The sequence below is a fragment of the Hyla sarda genome, chromosome 1 (assembly GCF_029499605.1).
Source record: "Hyla sarda isolate aHylSar1 chromosome 1, aHylSar1.hap1, whole genome shotgun sequence".
NCBI classification, from domain to species: Eukaryota; Metazoa; Chordata; class Amphibia; order Anura; family Hylidae; genus Hyla; species Hyla sarda.
Window position 1 is genome coordinate 536065490 of NC_079189.1, and position 23605 is coordinate 536089094.

Here is a 23605-nt window from a genome sequence, read left to right on the forward strand (position 1 = left end):
AGTGGTCCCGGGGGGCTGTCCTGAAGACAGATGCATTTTAAAGGTTTATAAATTAGGTGTAAGTAATTTCTCCCCCCCATGCTGAGCTGTCAGATGTATTTTATAATACACATATGCATGGAAAGTGTTTATATCCTTCAAGAAATGAGGACGGACTGACTACAGAGGGGGCCAATAGTTATCACTGCTTTGGTACTGGCTTTTGTACTTTTTGGCTGCCTTTCTGTTAGGTTAAACTCATGCTGACGTCAGAATGGGTCCTCCTTGGATGCAATTGAAATGGGAACCTGTGACGTGAAACAAAAAGTCTGTTCCGTCAGGTAATTGTTGTAGAGCAGGAAACACTGAGCATACTGGTACATTATGTTGTGGGAAAAGATTCTGGATAATTTGGGATTTATTCATTTCAATCTTTGGTTATTCTGGTCTTAGGAGTCAAGTGGGTGGTCCTAAACAGTAACTGACAGTTATCTGTATGCACACTCATACAGAGAGCGCTATCAATTATTATGTAATAGCAATAAAAGATTGTAGATGACACTTACTTGTATACAGAATCCAAAAGCGATTTATTAAAACAGTCAGGTCGTAGATACAAGCATGGCCAACGGGCTGTTTCACGTTAGCGTGAAACGGACTGTTAGCCATGCTTGTATCTACGACTTAACTGTTTTAATAAATCGTTTTTGTATACTGTACGAGTGAGTGCCATATACACTCTTTTATTGCTATTTGGTGAAGTTTTTTCCTGATTGAGCACCACAGATGTACAGTGAAGCTGGTGGAAGTTAGTTGTGGAGCTGAGAGGTAGGTTCCCTCTGTATAAGAAGGCAGTGCCAACTTACTTTTCTCTTTGATGAACAATTATTATGTAACTCCATCCACTGGACTTCTATGCCTACAGGTAGGTGGAACCATTTTCATGGTTACAGGTTCCCTTAAATTTATGTAATAATACATATTTATTTACACTTTTTTTCTGCCACTGTCATTCATGTTTATTACTAAATAATTATTTAATCTTCTCTTTTCTCTAAGGCTGAAGACAGTGGCCAGGGGTAAACACATCCCAAAGTACGAACATTTCAATGCATAATTCAAGGTAGACTAAAGCTGGCTATATAGCTGTTGGCTGAACAATCATCTATCTCCTCCGATCCCACCCCACACCGGCAAACTCTGCCAAGTGCGCGTGCATTTTGAATTAAGAGAAGATAAAAGCCGCTGCCAAACAACTATGGCAATGGGTTTTCTCGCTGAGAACAAAATGATTCAACACATCTGACCATTCTCTCCCTCAACATCTGCCATTGGGGGAAGTTCTGGAGGCCACCATATACATTAGGCTGCTTTCACACTATATAATTTCTCCAATTTAAAGACCCGTTATAATGTTCCGTTTAGGAAACCGTTAAAACCAGCCGTTAAACGGCCGTTACAAAATCCCAGTCAAGTCTATGGGATTTTGTGATTAGCCGTTATGACCCGTTAATGCCGTTATGAATAACGGACGTTATTTTGTGACGGGAGAAAAATGGTACATGCACTAATTTCTCCCGTCACAAAATAACATTCGTTATTCATAACGGGCATTAACAGGTCATAACGGCTAATCACAAAATCCCATAGACTGGGATTTTGTAATGGCCGTATGGGATTTTGTAACGAACGGTTTTAAGGGTTTCCTTAACAGAACATTATAACGGGTCTTTAAAACGGAGAAATTATATAGTGCGAAAGCAGCCTTCGATGGTTGGCCAATTCTGCCATAATTTCTGTGTATGCTCAGTTTTAAACTATTGAAACCCTCAATTCAGTTCCACCACAGCATCCATACAGTGGAGAAGCTATAATGGACATGTACCCCAGTTCCTGGGATCGGGTGCTACTGACAATCCAAGTCAAGTTTTAAGTGGATAGCAATGTAGAGACATTGGGGGGGATATTTATCAAAGGATTTATGTGTTTTTTTCACGTAACTTTGGCGCAATACTTTGGCGCAGTGTCTTTTTGCGCCAAAGTTTGGCGCATCTTCTCCTCTATCATTTTTACAACTCTCTCAAAATCCCACGGTCCTGTGTGTGATTTTAACTTTAGTCAGTAATTCATCATTTGTGCCAATCGATCTTTGGCGCAATTTTGGCGCAAATCCCGTTTTTTTGGCACAAATCCCCGCCAAGAAATTTTGCACATGGAAAACACACATAGCAATGTCAGAAAATGTAAAGGCGTCAAAATACATTAAACATTTTTTTTTTGTGAAGGCTGCTCAATACTATCCTGCGACATAGTTGTCTCTGAGGAACCTTCACCCTCCGTTGAGCCAGCATTGGACAAGGCCACACAGGTTCAGGAAAGGTAAGCACTAAAGCAGTGGTCTCCAACCTGCGGAACCTCCAGATGTTGCAAAACTACAACTCCCAGCATGCCCGGACAGCCAACGGCTGTCCGGGCATGCTGGGGATTGTAGTTTTGCAACATCTGGAGGTCCGCAGGTTGAAGACCACTGTACTAAAGTACCAAAAAAAAAAAAAACTACCAAGTTGAAAATAAAATCCATTTCACACGGTGGCTATAAACCCCACAAAAGAAAATAACTCACGTCGCTTGCTGATATACTGCAGGAGGGACTCCGAAATGGCTGCTCTACAGGGTAAGATACGCGTCCTCTGTGGTGGTAAGTTCTGTGTAAAAGGCGCTGGGAACAGCTGATTTCAACATTTGAGCCAAAATTACTAACAACTCGCACCAAATGATAAATATGGTGCATGTCCACGAAAACCAAAGTAAAAAGAAAGGGTAAAAAGAAACGGTCAACAGGCAAAATTGATAAATACCCCCCCATTGTTAGGAAAGTTTAAAGTGCTTCTATGTGATAAGCATTATTTTATCTTTTATCTAAGTAGTACGATGTGACCAATTATATTTTCTTGTTTCTGGACAGGTAAAAAATATACTGTAAAAAATATTACCCAAACATTGCCTATCCTTTAAAAAAAAAAAAATCAATAATAAAAAAAATATACATAGGAGCACAAAGACAAAATGAAGCAATTTTAATGAAGCAAATAGTCTTGATCAAAAACGTTGTGTCCACCATAGTTATGGAGATCAATATGTCTCCATAGCAACCGACTACAAAAAAAATTTGTGTAGTCTGATTCTGGAACATACTACTTTTAACCTGTTCTCTGTTTCTTGCTAACATATCACTTGTAAATCTTATCTAATAATGAATGTGTTTCTCTATATATGAGATCTGCACGTACATCATTATAGCAATGTATATGGACCTACTGTTACATTGGTGCATTCACCATATACAAATTAAAATAGACAAGCGTGTGTAAAAACAATAAAGCGCAGGCCTAGAGCCATGACGCCTGGGATCTATCCCCTTACAGAGATTTTTCCATTCCTATAGTTTAGTGATATATGGAATATAACTCTCTGGCATTTTTCACAGGATGAGCCTCTGGTATTATGGTCTGGTTCTCTTTCATGCATAAAGCTTCACAATGGGAATTTAAAATATTTATGAAGAATCTTATATTTATAACCCTCAACCTGTGGTTTCAGTTCGCTGCTTTGGGAAGATATGTTTTCCAAACAGAAAGATTAAAGGGTACCTCTCATCAAAAAAACTTTTGATATATTATAGATTAATGTATGCAGAATAACTTCACAATTGCATGTTATTAAAAAATATGCTTCTTTCTATTTAATTTTCCACTTTGAAGAAATGACCACTAGGGGTCTCCCTACCAGTCCTGGCAGCAAGCATTTCAGACTCATGCTGGAGTCCTAAACACTACGAGCTGCCAGTCTGCTTTGTTCACAAAGGAGAACACTCAGAGCTGCCAGCCTGCTTTGTTCACAGCCTGTTTGGCTGTGAACAAAGCAGGCTGGCAGCTCTGAGTGTTTAGGACTCCAGCATGAGTCAGAAATGCTTGCTGACAGGACTGATCGGGAAAAATACAATAGAAAGACGTATTTTTAATTAACATGCTATTGGAAAGTTATTCAGCATTCATTAATCTAAAATATATCAAAAGTTTATTTAATGAGAGGTACCCTTTAAAAAAAAAAAAAAAATCAAGGAAGTGAATAGGGTGATATATGAGTAAGACGTGGTGAAGGGTCCAAAAATGACATTAAATTTAAAAGATTTAACATCTGTGAGAATGGAAACTGTTGGCAGTTTTATCATTCTGAATATTCTGCTTCAGGCGACTCAATGGTCACGGGTTAAGCTTCTCCATTGTCTTACATATAAAAGGGGTTATCCAGTATTGATAAGACATACTGTAGAAAAGTTTCTCCAAAAACAGTGCCACACCTGTCCTCAGGTTGCGTGTGGTATTCCATCTCAGTTCCATTGAAGTAAAAGGAGCCAAGCTGTAATATCACACACACACACAGGCGTAATCTGCTATCCATGCAAACTGTATATTCCAAGCATTCCCACATAGGTCCAATAACCTAAGCTCTTTAGTGCTGTTTGGCTGGATCTTCAAACTGGAGAGCTGGGTTATCCGTGCTTCACGAGGTGGCGTGGTGTGATGACACAACCACGGTGTCCAGAACCCAGCGTTCTGAAAATAATGTTCAGAACACCGGGTGACTGCACGGAGATCATGGGGTCCCAGTGGCCAAACCCCCACAATCAGACATCTTATCCCCTATCCAAAGATGTCTAGCAACGGAGTACGTCTTTAAATGGGTTATACAGGAATAGAAAAACAGAGCTTGTTTCTTTCAAAAAAACACTCTCCTTCTGTCTCCAGGTTGGGGGTGGTTCTGCTGCTCAGTTTCTTTGAAATTAATGGAGCCAAATTTAAATACCACACATAACCTGGAGACAGACGTGGAGCTGTTCTTGAAAAAAATGTAGCTCTGGTTTTCTATTTCTGGATAACACACAGCCATTAATGTCTAAACCTTGGCAACAAAGGTGAGTACACCCCTAATTGGAAATGTCCAAATTTGGCCCAATTAGTCATTTCCTTGTCTGGTGTCATATTACTTGTAAGTGTTAAAAGGTCTCAGGTGTCAATGGGGAGCAGGTGTCTCTTGATGATTGCTCTCACACTTTCTAATACTGGTTACTGTAGGTTCAACATGGCAAAGCACTCTCTGAGGGTCTGGAAAAATTAATTGCTGCTCTACATAAAGATGACCTAGGCTATAAGAAGGTTGCCAAGACCCTGAAATAGTGCTGCAGCACAGAGGGCAAGACCATACAGCAATTTTACAGGACAGCGTCATATCCAGAGGTTGTCTTTTGGAAATAGATGTATACATGTTACAGGCATTGCTGCAGAGGTTGCAGGAGAGGGGCGGGGAAATCAACCTGTCAGTGCTCAGATCATACACCACACACTGCATCAAATCCTGTCGTCCCAGAAGGATGCCTCTTCTAAAGATGTAGACAATACAGACTAAAGTCATGGATTACTGGAACCATGTCTTGTGGTCCGATGAGACCAAGATAAAGTTATTTTGCTCATATGGTATTAAGGGTGTGTGGTGGCAACCAGATGAGGAGTACAAAGACAAGTGTGTCTTGCCTACAGACAAGCATTTGTCTTCATCTAAGGGCTAACTATCCAATAATTATCGCGATCTATACAGGTGGCTTACTACCAGCCACCAGCAAAACAGTCAATATGTCCCTCTTTGAGGATGCAAACTTCAGTAGTTCAACTCCCATCAGAGATTCATGTTCCTCTCAGCCAGAAGATTGAGATACACCTTGCTTTGAAGTACCTGTGTTGATTTTGGCAACACTCAAAAACTAGATTGGGCAGGGAATGAAACGCTCACCTACTACTACCTGCCTTTTATTCCATGAAAATCCAGACATGAAAATTGACTTATCATAGTTTCCTTAGTATCTTTGTTCTGCCAGGAATTTTACAGTATATTAGATTTCCCATATCTCACCCAGCTTTCCCTGGATGTGCTTTCTGATAACTACATACGTCAGGTACCTTGGCGAAATATACAGCATTCCTAGACCACCATTTCTGTCAATGTCTCACAGTATATACAGTAACTGATGACCACGGAACCTCACAAAAAGTTGTAACTTTAATATTTGGATCTCATGACCCCTACTAGGTCACATGGACATCACACCGTAGATAGGGCCCAATGGCTGAGGACACCTCCTCTATGAAGCAGAGGGAAGAGTGGCTCTTGCTTCAGCAAACAAGGCTCACTCTATGTAAATTGAGAATCAGAAAGAATAATATATCTGAAAACAGCAACACATAACATTGACAATGTATTAAACTAAACTGTACCAAAATGCATGAAGCTAAGCAATGAAGTAAATATTACTTTGAACTCATCAGCTGAGATTGATCAAATCCCTTGCAGGGCAAAAGTTGACCTGTTGCCCATAGCAGATTGCTTCTTTAATTTTTTTAAAAGGCCAATGAAACTTTTCGGTCAACTTTTCTTCTTCACAGGTTTTGATAACCCCCCCCCCCCCAATAGGAATTACATTACTTACCTTTGCTTGCAGAGAAGAGGCCACCTGGACAGACTAGTGCCAGTGATGCCAGGAGAAGCCAAAGAGCCATGTCGGTGTGAGCTGTAAGCAAAGAAAACACTTATAAATGTATGAAAACCCACAGTCATTCATTCATACCGCTAAACAGTATGTTTCACTCGTTGGTGAATGAAGATGTTTTTAGACTATATTACTGTTTACGATAGCTTAAACGAAAAGGAAGAAGGGTATGCATATATAACACTTTCCTAGCTTACTTTTAGGATTTCGTGGCAGATTTGAAAACGAAAAAAAGTATAAATTCTTGTGTGGCCTTAGTGTTTTGGTTTTCAGATATGCATTGCCATTTCTTTGCGGTCCTAGAAACAATGGATTTTGACAGTGTCTGGTGCAGACAGAATCTAAATTTTGTAGTGTTAATGGTGTTATCTGGCAGGAGGAGGGGGTTTCACAGTTATGCATATTGTGTGAAATATAAAAAATAAACACCTACTTTTCTCTACAGCTCCCACAGTGCCTCCGGTGTCCTGCTTCAGTCCGCAGACAGTCACACTGAACTGCAGCGTGGTTGTCGGGCCCGGGAAGCACCCGGGGTTAAAGGGAGCCAATCAGCACATTTTAGCATTTATAACACTTGACAACATGTTATATATGCTAAAATCATTATCCTCACCATCCCCGGGGGACATTTAGTGCCCACAGGGATCGTGAACAGATTAAGTTATAAAGTCCCCCCCTGCCACCCTGCAAGTAGTCCCCTGGGCGGGGACTTCTACTTACCAGCACCTGTTACTTAGCATTGCTATGGCAGTGGCCCCGCCCCGATGGCTTGAATGTCGGCTCGCGTCACCGATCTGCTCCATCTGCTTAGGGAGCAGAGCGATGACGGAAGCCATCATTCAAGCCGTCGGGGCAGGGCCACAGCCGCAGGCACTGGAGCTGGTAAGTGAAAGTCCCCGCCCAGGGGACTACTTGCCATGCTGCGTGGGGGACTTTATAAATTAATATATTCACCATACCTGGGGGCACAAACGTCCCCCGGGGTTGGTGAGGATAATGATTTTAGCATATATAACACATTGCCAAGCATTATATATGCTAAAATGTGTTGATTGGTTCCCTTTAATGTGTTAAACTGGCTGAGGCGGAACATCCCTGGGCCACCATGTCGCTGAGCAGCAGTAGGACACATTGGGTCCAGGTGGTTCCCAGGACCAACATGTCACGCTGCAGTTCAGGAAGACTATCGCAAAGGGGGACCGGAGCAGGACACTGGAGGCACCGTGGGAGCTCTGGAGGTAAGTAGATGTATATTTTTTATATCCCTCACAATGGACATTGTTAAAACCCTCTCCTCCTGCCAGATAACACCATTAAGACTATGAAATCAAGATTTTGTCTGCAGGGAGCACTATGACAATCCATCGGTGGTAGGACTGCAAGGACATGGTAATGCATATCCGTGCAAAATTCCACTGAACTAATCAACATGTTAATTCTTTCAGTGGGTCCAGAGTCCGGAATTTCTGCTACGGAAATTCTGCAGTATGAATGGGTCAACAGAAAACGTATTTACACTATGCAGCAGAATATCTGAGTGTGGTTTCTTGGTAGAATTACACTAAGAAATTCAGTAGTGCAAACGTTCCCTAAGTTCAGCCCCAGAAAATGCATCTAATGGGTTACACCAGTGACATCATTACTGGGAAAGAAATAAGCTAATTTGCATTATTGGGGAATTTATTAGTGGTAGTGCATGTTGATGTTTATATTGGGTGCAAATTGCTTAAAACTGTGTTTTTACACAAAACCAATCAGCATTTTCACATGGTGTAGCTAATAAAAGTGCTTTCAACAATATTTTTGCATGAGTTAGGTAAAGAGTGTGGATTTGCGCCTTATTTATAATGAAAGGTATGCCTGTTTGATAAATTTGCCTCAGGAACACACACAAAAAAACATAACCTTAAACTGTGTAGAAAATGATTTCACCCACATCAACAATTTCCCCCCATTGTCATTTGCCTTCCATACTCTTTTTGGCACCTGTAAATAAATTGCTCAGCGGGAGGAGACAATAAGGACATAAGTACAGAACATAAACTTCTTAAAGGGGTTATACAACTTAAGGTGACTTTGGTAATAAATGGTCATGCCCTGTGTCCCCTATCATGCTGCTGGCGTTTTTGGGAACTGGCTACTTCCTCATTCTGTGGTCTCCCCCTCAGGCTACAACCTCTATGATCCTTTGGCGACTTATTTCCCTCCCACTCATCTGTTGTCCCACCTACTGCAGCAGAGCACAACCTGACACACAAGCTGTGGATCTGTGTGAAGATAAATGCACATCATTAAAGGGGTACTCCGCTGAAAAAAATTTTTTTTATTCATCTGGTTTCAAAAAGTTTAACAGATTTGTAAATTACTTCTATTTGAAAATCTTAAAGGAGTACTCTAGTGCAGAGTATTCCTGCTCCGTTCTGCCCGGGCTGCAAAATAAATGAAAATGAACCATCACTCACCTCCCTGGGTTCCCGCGGAGCGCCGCTACAGCTGTTCGGTCCTCCGGTCCATCTCCTTCATACTTCCGGGTGTAACGAAGCGTCACATGGCGCTCAGCCTATCGCCGGCCGAGGCTGAACATCGCGGCGGCCGGCGATAGGCTGAGCGCCATGTGACGCTTCGTTACACCCGGATGTATGAAGAGGATGGACCGGAGGACCGAACAGCTGTAGTGGCGCTCCGCGGGAACCCAGGGAGGTGAGTGATGGTTCATTTTCATTTATTTTGCAGCCCGGGCAGAACGGAGCAGGAATACTCTGCACTAGAGTACTCCTTTAATCCTTCCAGTACTTATCAGCTGCTGTATACTCCACAGGAAGTTCTTTTCTTTTTGACTTTCATTTTTGTCTGACCATAGTGCTCTCTGCTGATACCTCTGTCCATGGCAGGTACTGTCTTGTGCAGGAGAGGTTTGCTATGGGGATTTGTTCCTACTCTGGACAGTTCCTGATATGGACAGAGGTGTCAGCCGAGAGCACTGTGGTCAGGCAGAAAAGAAAATTAAAAAAGAAAATAACTTCCTGTTGAGCATACAGCAGCTGATAAGTACTGGAAGAAATAAGATTTTAAAATAAATGACAAATCTGTTTAACTTTCTGGCACCAGTTGATAAAAAAAAAAAAATTCAGTAGAGTACCCCTTTAAGGGGCTGGCTTCACACGCAACAGGTGAAGCAGCAAAGCCCCTTTTTATCACTTCATGATGTATTGTCTCGGACTGCACAGGAAGCTGGGAAAGGTCCGAGAAAACACTCACTTTGTTGTCTGCAGATAATGAACTTCTGAGGAAAAGAAAGACAAAGAAATTAGATACCGACCACCAAACACAGGTAAGTAATTTGTTACTAAACTAACTTTGCTGCCCCTGTCTCACATTTAAAGAAACAAAAATCCCAGAATACCCCTTTAAATCTCTGTTCCAAGCTTAGGCATGATAAAAGTGAAATTCAGTATTAAAGAGGTACTCTGCTGCTAGACATCTTATCCCCTATCCAAAGGGCATGGCCGTGACGTCACGATTATGGCCGCCCGCCCTGAGCGTTAAGAATAAAATGTTCAGAATGCTGGGGCACAGGAGTATCCCTTTAATAGAAGTGAAGCAGAAGTAAAGATTTATTAAGTGAGCTGCCTCTTCAACTTTGCTTATTTCCGGGTTCCTGTGCAGAATGGAAGTCTTGGATTGAATTGTGAATGATATAAATCATAAAGCTCTCAACATGTTTACAAATAAAGATGATAAAAGTCAAGAGGACGATCAATACTAAAATAAAAGGCAGCAGGTCTAGTGGTTTTCTAGAAACAGTGTGGGAGTTACTTTTTACTTTGTACTTTGAGATTCTTCAATAGATCAGGAAAACAACTTTCTGAGGCTTTTAAATAAGACAAGGGCTGAGCTGTGGGTTCCATTGCTTCACTACTGAAAGGTTTTCAAGAAATTTCATTAAAAAATATGTGCCCCCACATGGCTGGAAAATAGATTTCGGCCTATTGCTATGTATTGTGGTTAAGTAAAGCCAATGAATATCTGATCTTCAGTTTACATCAGATCACATAATAGGATGGAAACCTTGATGTATCTGTTTTTCTGCTAGATTGGCTTCACTTTTTTTTTTTTTTTTTAAAGGGGTATTGCAGGCAAAAATATTTTATCCCCTATCTAAAAGATAGGGGATAAGGTGTCTGATCGCGGGGGGCCTGCTGCTGAGACCCCCTGCGATCTCCCTGCAGCACCCGCATTCTATGCGGGTGCTGAACCTCCAGTTTCGGAAACCTCCAGGTTTCCGGGACTGGGGACGTGACGTCACACCATGCCCCCTCCATTCATGTCAATAGACATGGGGGGGGGGGGGGGCGTGGTATGATGTCATGTCCCCAGTCCTGGAAACCCAGAGGTTTCCGGAACTTGAGATGCAGTCCCCACATAGAATGCGGGTGCTGCAGGGAGATTGCGGGGGGTCTCAGCAGTGGCAACCCCCCCCCCCCCCCCGCGATCAGACATCTTATCCCCTTTGGATAGGGGATAAAATGTTTTTGCCTGGAATACCCCTTTAAGGTAATGCATTACCTTTTTTTATTTTTATTTTTTTTACAATTATAGACAGATAATCAAACATGCTCTTTTTCTAATCAGTTTCTATTTTCTGTCATTTTTTATTTCATTGGACTGTAACAGCCTTCAGAGATCTGCTTTACAGCAAGCCCCATGCACATAGGCAACAATAAACAGGAGCTGTTCCATTGACATGAATAGGAAAGGTGTCTGGGCATGCTCTGTGACCTTTGAAGAGGTCATTCCAGAGGAAGGGGAGGCTGAGCTGGGAGCTTCATCTATTGCAGTAGTCTCAAACTGTGGTCCTCCAGATGTTGCAAAATTAAACTGGGAGTTGAAGTTTTGCAACATCTGGAAGGCCACAGTTTAAGACCACTGATCTATTGTCATTTCTATATACTGGTTTCAACTTTCACTGTAATGATCCCTTTCTTGCAGCCATCTCATCATCATCACAGACAGAACACAATATCTTAGCTTAGTATTAGGCCTAATTTCAGGATCTCTAGATTTCAGGATTATTTTATAATATAAACAGACAAAAACATCACCAACAATTCTTAAAAAAAAATATGTTTAACATAAAAATTTGATTTCAATAATAGGTCATTTTGATTACATATTCCCTTTAAATGGACTGGTCAGCCTCTGTGATATACAAACCCCATGGCCCTGCTTTTAATAGATTTGGGTCACAGTCGCTCACTGTCTTCTGTACTTGGCTTCTACTGCAGTACTGGGATGGCAGTATGTACAGCCAACTTTTGTAAAGACTATAACACAAAGATGACTTTTCCAAGGTCACAGGGTGAGCACTGAGAATAGAACCAAGTCTACACATGTCCTAGTACTAGTCCTACAGCCAGAATTACCTTAAACCTTAAATTGTGGAAGATGAATAACTTTATACAGTGACTAAATAGTCAAACTTATGACACTATTAGGTATCAATCCATCAATCCATCTATCATATATATATATATATATACACACACAGTGAATGTAATATAGTACTTGTATGACATGGTAATTACAATACTTATATAAATTACATTTATCTGAACGTGGCTGTGTTGAACTTTAGCAATTCTCTGCACTATTGCATCTACTATTGCATTAAGGCTTCTTTATTCTTACTTGCGTCAGGAAACTAGTGGTCAGGCAAGTTGCCCCCCCCCCCCCCAGTCCCCATTAAAATTTCAGCAATCCTTACTGTTTGCGTAGTTACCAAACTCAATCCAAATCAACTGTTAGACTCTGCTGGCGTCTACTGTACATAGTGGCTTCTGTTCTATATAAAAGCTGCAAACTATTACAGATTTGTTGTGCCAGGAATCCTAATGATGCCCAACAAAATCAACTGACTATAGATTGTGTCCACTGGGGTTTGGTTGTTGTGGTTTGTTGTTTTGAGAGGAAGAATGGTACTGAATGCTGTTCTTGCCATTAACTTTCCTGTGGGTGTGGGGGGTGGGGGGGTTGGTGTGATGATTCGGAGTTGTTCTGCATCAACCAAAGTCAAATTCAGTGTTTTCTTTATTTGGTATAGATACTGGTTTTGGTATTTTTTACTTTACCCTCTTTGGAGGTCAGGTGGTCAACTAGCCCATACAATCCAATGGTTATGTTGTTACGTTCTGCTAAAGTAATGTAAGCTGCTTCAATGGCAATGTGGACTGAGCTAACCTCTACTGGATCATTGACTGTGAGAATTGTAAGGTAGTGTCTACAGAAAAGACACTAAAATATTCCAAGAATACACATCACTAGAAATGTTAATATGGTCCACACTGCCCCTATGGTATACCACCAAGGTCTGACTGGTCCACCATAATACCATAGGATCCTGGGCCAAGGCTCTGGCACAACAAAGGGCAGAAAGGTTCAGCAGAAGACAATGGAGGACATTTATCAATGTTTGCTTTGCAAGATGTGTCAGCATTTTTTATTTATTTAGTTTTTGCTTTAGTTTTGCTTATGTATTACTGTATATACTCGAGTATAAGCCGACCCGAATATAAGCCACGGCCCCTAATTTCACCCCAAAAACCCAGGAAAAGTCATTGACTCGACTATAAGCATAGGGTGGGAAATACATCATCCCCCCCTGTCATCATCCAGACCCCCGTCATTAACACCCTCATCATCATCACCCTGTCATCATCCCCCTTCATCATCACCGTCTGTCATCATCCCCTTGTCATCATCCCACACCCCCCTTCATCATCACCACCTGTCATCAGCCCACCCCCCCTTCATCATCACCGCCTGTCATCATCCCCTTGTCATCATCCCACCCCCCCTTCATCATCACCACCTGTCATCAGCCCACCCCCCCTTCATCATCACCGCTTGTCAATGTCTGATTTAACAGTGGTGTTCAACCTGCGGACCTCCAGACATTCCAAAACTACAACTCCCAGCATGCCCAGCATCCCAGTTTTGAAACATCTGGAGGTCCGCAGGTTGAAGACCACTGCGGCCTTCAACATCATCCAGACCCCCCCCCCCCCCTCACCCCCTTTAGTTTTGTACTCACCTCCGCTCGGCGGGACGTTAGGGTGAGCTGGTCCGGGCCATCTGTGCTGCAGGACCGTCCGGTGGGGAGGGATAGTCGTTCCGGGTTGTCCATCTTCACCGGGGGGGGGCCTCATCTCTGCGCTTCGGGCCCGGAATAGAGACGTTGCCTTGACGATGGTACACAGGGACGTTGCTCATGAATGTCCCCGTGTGTCGTCGTCAAGGCAACGTGACTATTCCGGGGCCGGGCCCGAAGCGCTGAGAAGAGGCCCCCCCGGTGAAGATGGACAGCCTGGAACGTCTATCCCTCCCACCGGACGGTCCCTGCAGCACAGATGGCCCGGACCAGCGCACCCTAACGTCCCGCCGAGCGGAGGTGAGTACAAAACTGGATGATGTCGAAGGTCGCAGTGGTCTTCAACCTGCGGACCTCCAGATTTTTCAAAACTACAACTCCCAGCATGCCCGGACAGCCGATGGCTGCCCGGGATTGCTGGGAGTTGTAGTTTTGAAACATCTGGAGGTCCGCAGGTTGAAGACCACTGAGGGCGGAGAGTTCACTCAAGTATAAGCCAAGGGGGGTGTTTTCAGCACGAAAAATCGTGCTGAAAAACTCGGCTTATACTCGAGTATATACGGTACATATTTATCAAACTATTCCAGGGGCATGATAAATTTGGTGCAGATAATCAAAAATCAATAAATTACGTATGTGTGACATTTTTTATTGCACAGATAAGCAAAAGTGACTTCTGAACTTCACTTATAAAAAAACACCTTAATATTCTGCCCTAAATGTTTTTAAATGACTTTTTAATGTGTAAAATGTTTAATTTTTTTATATTTAAATATATATTGTGGATTCTAAAGCGTGTATATATATATATATATATATATATATATATATATATACACACACACACACACACACACACATATTTATATATATATATATGGCTTGATAATGGTTGGGTGAGCCAGTCGAAACGTCGCTCGTTTGGAGTGAATAAAGACACCACTTTCTTCACCAATCTGGAGTGCCACTGTTTCTATTTCGTCTCTCTCTCTCTCTCTATCCATATACATATATATATATATATATATATATATATATATATATATATATATACACACACACACACAACACACACGTATATATATATATCTTCTTCTGTATATTGTACCCTGGACCACGGGTCACCAACTGGCACCCACCCTGCATCATTGAGGTTGTGCTGCCTTCCTACATTTCCTATATATACATATATATATATATATATATATATATATATATATATATGTAATGTCCCAGTACAGGACATGTCAGGTTGAGTCCCTCAGTGACCTGGGGGCTCTCCTGAAGTGTCTCCCCTGCTGTTACTTTAATGTTATTTATTGTACTATATGTATAGTCAGTATACTAATGTATGGACAGTATAAAAGTATAAAGGACCTTTGGAGGACTAATGTAATTGTCTAAAGGACCAGTGAGATGTTACATGATATGTTCACATGATGTTATCACATGTTACAGAGATAGCACAAGCTTAACACATGACCCGCAGCTTGACCTATGGGCTTCTAGTACAGCCCCCTTTTATAAGGAAGGGATGTGCTGCAATCTGCCTCTTTTGCTCTTTTGCTGCTGAGGAACAGAGACCAGATGTCTCAGTGCTAGTGTCCAGTACCTGGAAGGCCTCAAATCTACAGTCACTTCCAGTAAGCCAAGTCTATGTCTGATGTCACTATCTACAGTCCAGTCAAGCCTAAAGTCAATTATCTAAAGTCTATTACAAGTATAATTGGTCCCAGCAAGCTGTGAGGTCCTTCTGTGTTCCTGGCCACCTCTCTGAGATTCTGGCCTAGCTGTAGAGACTATAACAACTGTCTGACCTCAGTAAAGCCTCTGTTAAACCATAACCTTGTCATGGACTCTCATTTCACTGCCTAGCCATTGGGATAGTGGAGATATCATTTGGGTGGTTCCCGATATCAAAAAACCACTCTGGCGTCACGAACATTAGGGGTTAATAACATCTTGCCCCTGGGGTTAATACCATCTGCCCCATCCACCTCCACCGCTACACCCCATGGACCCGCCATTCACCGTGGCACAAAGCCATATATATTTATTTATGTATATATTTTTTTATTATTATTATTATTTTTTGGGGGGTATGGCTTTAAAAAAAATATATGCCGGTGCATTGCCGTGGAATGAGATTTGCCATAGAATGAGATGGTCCGCCTCCATCACATCCTATTGGCTCTCTGTTGTCAGGTGACATATTTAAACTTCACGCATCGATGCGCACAGTAGTCTCAGTTTGGCTATCACAGGGAGAGGATCTCCTCACCCTGTGATAGCTGAAGCTGCACGGAGCTCACATGGGCTCTGTGGCCCGACAGAAGTTCACACATGTACGCAGCTCATACGGCTGCCTCATTTACTGTTGATCCACAGCGCTATCGAGATCCCGATGCCCGATGGCGCTGTCATCAGTGTGCGTCCCCGCGAGCGCCCCACGCCCGCAGCTCTACTCCCCGTCCCCCGCAGCTCTACTCCCTGTCCCGTTAACGCTCAGGGAGCGGGGAACAGAAAGTAGAGCATCGGGCGCAGGTAAAGTTATTCGCGTAGTGCTACGCTCGCGTAGTGCTGCGCATGCGCAGTACTACTTTACCTGCACCCAATGCTCTACTTTCTGTTCCCCGCTCCCTGAGCGTTAACGGGACGGGGAGTACAGCTGCGGGCGTGGGGCGCTCGCGGGGACGCACACTGATGACAGCACCATCGGGCGTAGGAATCCCCATAGCGCTGTGGATCGCTTCCTGGGCGTTCACAGGGGACGGGGAGTAGAGATGCGGGGGACGGGGAGTAGAGCGAGTACAGCTGCGGGGGACGGGGAGTAGAGCTGCGGGGGACGGGGAGTAGAGCGAGTACAGCTGCGGGGGACGGGGAGTAGAGCTGCGGGGGACGGGGAGTACAGCTGCGGGGGACGGGGAGTAGAGATGCGGGGGACGGGGAGTAGAGCGAGTACAGCTGCGGGGGACGGGGAGTAGAGCGAGTACAGCTGCGGGGGACGGGGAGTAGAGCTGCGGGGGACGGGGAGTAGAGCTGCGGGCGTGGGGCGCTCGCGGGGACGCACACTGATGACAGCGCCATCGGGCATCGGGATCCCGATAGCGCTGTGGATCAACAGTAAATGAGGCAGCCGTATGAGCTGCGTACATGTGTGAACTTCTGTCGGGCCACAGAGCCCATGTGAGCTCCGTGCAGCTTCAGCTATCACAGGGTGAGGAGATCCTCTCCCTGTGATAGCCAAACTGAGACTACTGTGCGCATCGATGCGTGAAGTTTAAATATGTCACGTGACATCAGAGAGCCAATAGGATGTGATGGAGGCGGACCATCTCATTCTATGGCAAATCTCATTCCACGGCAATGCACCGGCTTCAGCGTTCGGAACAGTTTGTTCAAAACACTGAGCAGCAAAGTACCCCTTTAAGTCAGGGCTTAGTGTAAGCGTCCAAATCATGAATTAGTATCTCTCTTTTGTTTACCTGGTATCCAGGTGTTTGACGGCTCTCATTTATATAACGTATTCTAAGATTTGAAGGATTGAAGATGACTCATTGTCAAATCTGGGCAATGAATTAGTAAAGTCCAAGCACGTACTTTAAACTTTCTGTACGCAGACCAGCTCTGGTGCAGGTATACCCGACCTCATCACCCTGCTGCTAAGAAAGTAAAACTCACAACATGCCCTTCCAGTGCGGACATGCTGGGAGTTGTAGTTACACAACATAGCTGGCAGATGTTCTAGGCGTCCGGGTGGTTGTATTTCTTTTGTTTACTTACCTCTCTCATCGCTTTCTTACTTGCTTCTGGATTTTTCCTTTCATTTTTTTTCTCATTTGCCTCTGTGCAACATTTTGATCAAAAAGTAACACAAAAGTAATAATTATGTCGCACAGGGGTAAAAAATTTGATAAACACCTATTAAAGATAAAATGCCTTACATGAGCTCGGGAAAAAGCAAGATTAATCCGATGAGCTCTGGAGTCCGGTGAAGTCTGTTGTTACACCACCTACAGTTTGTGAAATTGCCTCTTACAGTGGGGAAACTTTTTAGTACTTGTGAAGCTGGTCAAGACGTGAGTCTCTTTTTAAAAATGTCAGAATTGGGAAGGAAGAGACCTCAAAAGAAAAAATCACCCTGTCCCGCCAAGTGCTGCAGAACAGATCCTGCTGCAAATGACTTCTGACTGTGAAAACCCAGATTTGGAGTCTACCACAATGTCCCTTTCACCCCCAAGCCACCTTGATTTTGACTCCACTGGATATGTGTATAAGCGTTGTTTGAGAAATGGAAAAAATAAGAATTACACACATCAAGAAATTATAATTAAGAAAATATAAAAACATTATAAAATTATAAAAAAAATAAACATATTGTCAGGATCCGGGTTGGCGGAAGGTGAGGACACTGGAAGTGGATCCTCTGAACCAGAGAGGTGATGGCGTGGGCCGTACCAGGGGAACGGAGTCTAAGGGGTTACTGGTATTCACCAGAGCCCGCCGCAAAGCGGGATGGACTTGCTGCGGCAGGTAACCCCCAGGTCGTTCCTCCCAGTAGCGACTCAACCTCTCTGGCGGCTGAGATGGTGCGGTACAAAAGGACAAGGCAAGGCAAGGTCAGACGTAGCAGAAAGGTCAGGGCAGGCGGCAAGGTTCGTAGTCAGGGGCAACAGCAGAGATTCTGGAAACACAGGCAAGGACACACTGGAACACTTTCACTAGGCACTAGGCAACAAGATCCGGCAGGGACAGGAAGGGGAAGTGATGTTTTATAGGGGAAACAGTGATTAGACTAGATTGGGCCAGGCACCAATTAGTGGTGCACTGGCCCTTTAAATTACAGAGAGCCGGCGCGCGCGCGCGCCCTAGAGAGAGGGGCCACGCGCGCCGGGCAGGGACAGAGGAAGGACGGAGCGGGTGAGAAGGGACATGGGATGCGATCCGTGAAAGGGCACGTCCCGTCCCACGGATCGCATCCCCTCCGGTGACAGGGTAGCAGCGCTCTCGGTCAGCAGCGCCGACCGGAGCGCTGCAAGCAGAGTAACGCCGCGAGCGCTCCGGGGAAGCAGCGGGACCCGGAGCGCTCGGCGTTACACATATGTGGTATCACCGCATGCGTAAATGTCCGAACTATAAAAAATTATACGTTAATTAAACTGTCCGTTTAATGGCGTATACGTAAAAAACATTCCAAATTCCACAATTGCGTATTTTTGGTCACTTTGTGTACTCTAAAAAAAATTATAAAAACCGATCAAAAAGTTCGATCAAAACAAAAATGGTACTGATGAAAACTTCACATCATGGTGCAAAAAATGTGCCCTCATACTGCCCAGTATATGGAAAAATAAAAAAGTTATAGGGGTCAGAACAGAACATTTTAAATCTACTAATTTTCGTGCATAAAGTTTGAATTTTTTTAACAGAAATAAAACAAAATCAAACCTATATAAGTTGGGTACTTTAATTGTATGGACCTACATAATAAAGATAATGTGTCATTTTTACCGAAAAGTGCGCTGCGTAGAAACAAAAGCCACCAGTTACAAAATGTTTTTTTTTTTAATTTTTTTTATTTAGCCCCACAAATATTTTTTTTTCTGGTTTCGGCATACATTTTGTGGTAAAATTATTGATGTCATTACAAAGTAATGCGCAAAAAACAAGTCCTTATATGAGTTTGTAGGTGGAAAATTTAAAGCGATTTTTAGGTGGGGAGGAAAAAAACAAAAGTGCAAAAATGAAAAAAATCTGTGGTCCTTAAGGGGTTAACATATTATAAAACTACAACTCAAATCATGCCCAGACAGCAAAGGGCTGAATGCGCATGCCGGGATTTGTAGTTTGTAAAGATCAGGAAGGCCCCTTTTTAAAAAAAAACATGTGCAGGAAGGTAAAAAAAAATTTGACGGCTGGGGATATTTCGATAATACTTGGTCACATGTTACTTATACGTCTACTTAAAATATACGATAGTTAATTTAACCCTTAACTACCCCCATTTGAGAGGGTTGGGGTTTTTGTTTAAAGTCTCATGCAAATCCATGGGAAATGTATGTTCCCACATTACTTCCGTACGGCTGGAGATATTTCAATACCTGGTACACACATATTACAGGTCGAGATAGGAGGTCAAGATATGAGGATGGGATAGGAGGTCGAGGTATGAGGATGGTATAGTAGGACTGGATAGGAGGATGGGATAGGAGGTCGGGATAGGAGGATGGGATAGGAGGACGGGATAGAAGGTCGGGATAGGAGGTCGGGATAGGGGGATCGGATAGGAGGTCGAGATAGGCGGTCGAGATAGGAGGTCGAAATAGGAGGAAGGGATAGGAGGTCGAGATAGGAGGAAGGGATAGGTCGAGATAGGAGGTCGAGATAGGAGGTCAAGATAGGAGGTCGAGATAGGAGGATGGGATAGGAGGACAGGATAGGAGGTCGGGATAGGAGGTCGAGATAGGAGGTCGAGATGGGAGGACGGGATGGGAGGTCAGGAAAGGAGGTCAGGATAGGAGGTCTAGATATGAGGACAGGTTGGGAGGTCGGGATAGGAGGACGGGATAGGAGGTTGGGATAGGAGGTCGGGATAGGAGGTCGGGATAGGAGGTCGAGATAGGAGGTCGAGATAGGAGGTCGAGATAGGAGGTCGAGATAGGAGGACAGGATAGGAGGACAGGATAGGAGGACGGGATAGGAGGTCGGGATAGGAGGTCGAGATAGGAGGACGGGATAGGAGGTCGGGATAGGAGGTCGGGATAGGAGGTCGGGATATGAGGATGGGATATGAGGATGGGATATGACAACAATATATGAGGACAGGATATGAAGTCAAAAGCTTCCTCCTTTGTTTATTTTCCTCTTCAACAAGGATTAGGAAGGAAAAACCGGGCACCGCCGGGTACTAGCTAGTATATATATAAAAATCTATGTATGTGTGTATGTATGTATGTATGTGTGTGTGTATGTTCCAGCATCACGTCCAAACGGCTAAAGATATTAACATGAAACTTGGCACACATGTTACTTATATGTCAACAACAAACATAGGATAGGTAATTTAACCCTTACTCACCCCCATTTGCCAGGGTCGGGGTTTATGTTTAAAGTCCCATACAAGTCTATGAGAAATATATGTTACTGCATAACTTCCAAACAGCTGGAGATATTTCGATAATACTTGGTCACATGTTACTTATATGTCCACTTAAAATATAGGATAGTTCATTTAACCCTTAACTACCCCCATTTGAGAGGGTCTGGGTTTTTGTTTAAAGTCCCATGCAAATCAATGGGAAATGTATGTTCCCACATAACATCTGTATGGCTGGAGATATTTCAATACCTGGTACACACATATTACAGGTCTGGATAGGAGGTTGAGATAGGAGGTCAAGATAGGAGGTCGAGATAGGAGGACAGGATAGGAGGTCGGGATAGGAGGTCGAGATATGAGGTCGAGATATGAGGTCAGGATAGGAGGTCGGGATAGGAGGTCAGGATAGGAGGACGGGATAGGAGGACGGGATAGGAGGTCGGGATAGGAGGATGGGATAGGAGGTCGGGATAGGAGGTCGAGATATGAGGATGGGATAGGAGGTCGGGATAGGAGGATGGGATAGGAGGTCGGGATAGGAGGTCGAGATAGGCGATCAAGATAGGAGGTCAAAATAGAAGGAAGGGATAGGAGGTCGGGATAGGAGGTCGAGATAGGAGGACGGGATAGGTCGAGATAGGAGGTCGAGATAGGAGGTCAAGATAGGAGGTCAAGATAGGAGGTCGAGATAGGACTGCATAGGAGGTAGAGATAGGAGGACGGGATAGGAGGTCGGGATAGGAGGACAGGATAAGAGGTCAGGATAGGAGTTCAGGATAGGAGATCGAGATAGGAGGTCAAAATAGGAGGACGGGATGGGAGTTCGAGATAGGAGGACGGGATGGGAGGTCAGAAAAGGAGGTTGGGATAGGAGTTCGAGATATGAGGATGGGATGGGAGGTCGGGATAGGAGGACGGGATAGGAGGTTGGGATAGGAGGTCGGGATAGGAGGATGGGATAGGAGGACGGGATAGGAGGACGGGATAGGAGGTCGAGATAAGAGGTCGACATAGGAGGTCAAGATAGGAGGTCGAGATAGGACGTCGAGATAGGAGGACGGGATAGGAGGATGGGGTAGGAGGATGGGGTAGGAGGACGGGATAGGAAGTCGGGATAGGAGGTCGAGATAGGAGGACAGGATAGGAGGATGGGATAGGAGTACGGGATAGGAGGTCGGGATAGGAGGTCGAGATAGGAGGACGGGATAGGAGGTCGAGATAGGAGGATGGGATAGGAGGTCGGGATAGGAGGTCGGGATATGAGGATGGGATATGGGGTTGGGATAAGACAACAATATATGAGGACGGGATATGAAGTCAAAAGCTTCCTCCTTTGTTTATTTTCCTCCCCAACAAGGATTAGGAAGGAAAAACTGGGCAACGCCGGGTACTCAGCTAGTCCTTTGATAAATGTCCCCCAATAATGATGTGATGTCCTCATGTTCTGTATAGCTGGAGATAGTTTTCTCTGGTGAACCCAAGGAATCCTGCCCAACAATGTTGACCTCAGATTGTTACAGTATTGACTGGTCTGAGGGCCTGGTATAAATGAGAGGTCAATAATATGTTAGATGGGTAAGTGGGACTGTCTTGTGCAGGAGGTTATTACTGTACGTGATGGGTAGGAGGGCATATTGTCTGTGGGAGGTTATTACTGACTCAGATGGGTAAATGGGCCTTTTGTCTTTGGGAGGTAATTACTGTGTCAGATGGGTAAAAGGGTCTGCTATTTGTAGAAGGCCATGGCTGTGTCAGATGGATATGAGCCTCTTATATGTGGGAGGTCCTTACTATGTCATATAGGTAAATGGACCTACTTTGTATTGCATTCCTATAGTTGAGATCAGTAAAACATTTATCCTCAATTACTGGCCTTATCTTGATCCCTGGCCCATTTGGCTATCCAAACACAACCCATTGACGCACTAAAGATAACCATGGCTCCATCTGTATTATCAGTGGGAGGTCATTATTATGTAAGAAAGGTAAGTGGGGCTTTGTCTGCCGGAGGTTATTACTATGTCAGATGGGTAAGTGAGCCTGCTGTCTGCAGGGGGTCTTTGTCAGATTGTTCAAGCCCATTTCTAGCGGCTATTATACTCTCAGCTCCTGTTCCTCACTAATTGAAATTGTTGCCTGGAATAGGTTTCTCTAATAATGACAGGATGGTGACCTCCATGTTGTTTTCCTCATTGACAGGGCTTCCTGGAATTTCTACGCTTCCTTAAAATACACATTGTACCCACTAGCTCCTACTCCCTGTAATGCTATAATGTAATATAAGTGATCTGCAGGACTTGCTTCGTTTCATGATCCACAGCTACTACATGACAAACAACACACCTCATGCATCAGATGTTGCCATGGAGATGGTTCATGCGACACATCACAAATCATGTCTGTTCCTGTCACGTACAGCAAGTCGAGCAAAAGCGTAGACAATACAGAGCCAGGAACAAGACAGATATATCGTTCTATTAAGCACAGGGCTATGTGCCAATGCTACCAGGCAACTCAGAGATTATCGGCAGCAAAAAAGTTGTTTAATATACAATAAATTTGGAAAGTTTTGAGACCCTTTTAGCTTTTTTTCACATTTTGTTATTTTGCCGACTTGTACTAAAATCTAATTCTGCACACAATACCTCATAATGACAAAGAGCAAATGGAATTTCTTGGAGTCACCTGTGGTAAATTCAGTTGATTGGATAGGGTTGGGAAAGACAAAGACCTGTCTATAAAAGGTGTCACAGCTGACGCTTAGAGCAAAAAAACAACC

The 23605-nt window shown here is 43.7% G+C and overlaps 1 protein-coding gene across 5 annotated transcripts in view; it reads right to left on the reverse strand.

Annotated features, from left to right (window-relative positions):
• Window positions 1-23605, reverse strand: part of GHR (growth hormone receptor) — a 397172-nt gene that overhangs the window by 111765 nt on the left and 261802 nt on the right. For all 5 annotated transcript variants that reach the window (XM_056540836.1, XM_056540829.1, XM_056540822.1 and 2 more), the window contains one exon: window positions 6521-6601. In XM_056540836.1, the coding sequence (XP_056396811.1) occupies window positions 6521-6590 (70 nt within the window). In that variant the 5' untranslated portion in view covers window positions 6591-6601. The remainder of the gene's footprint in view (window positions 1-6520; window positions 6602-23605) is intronic.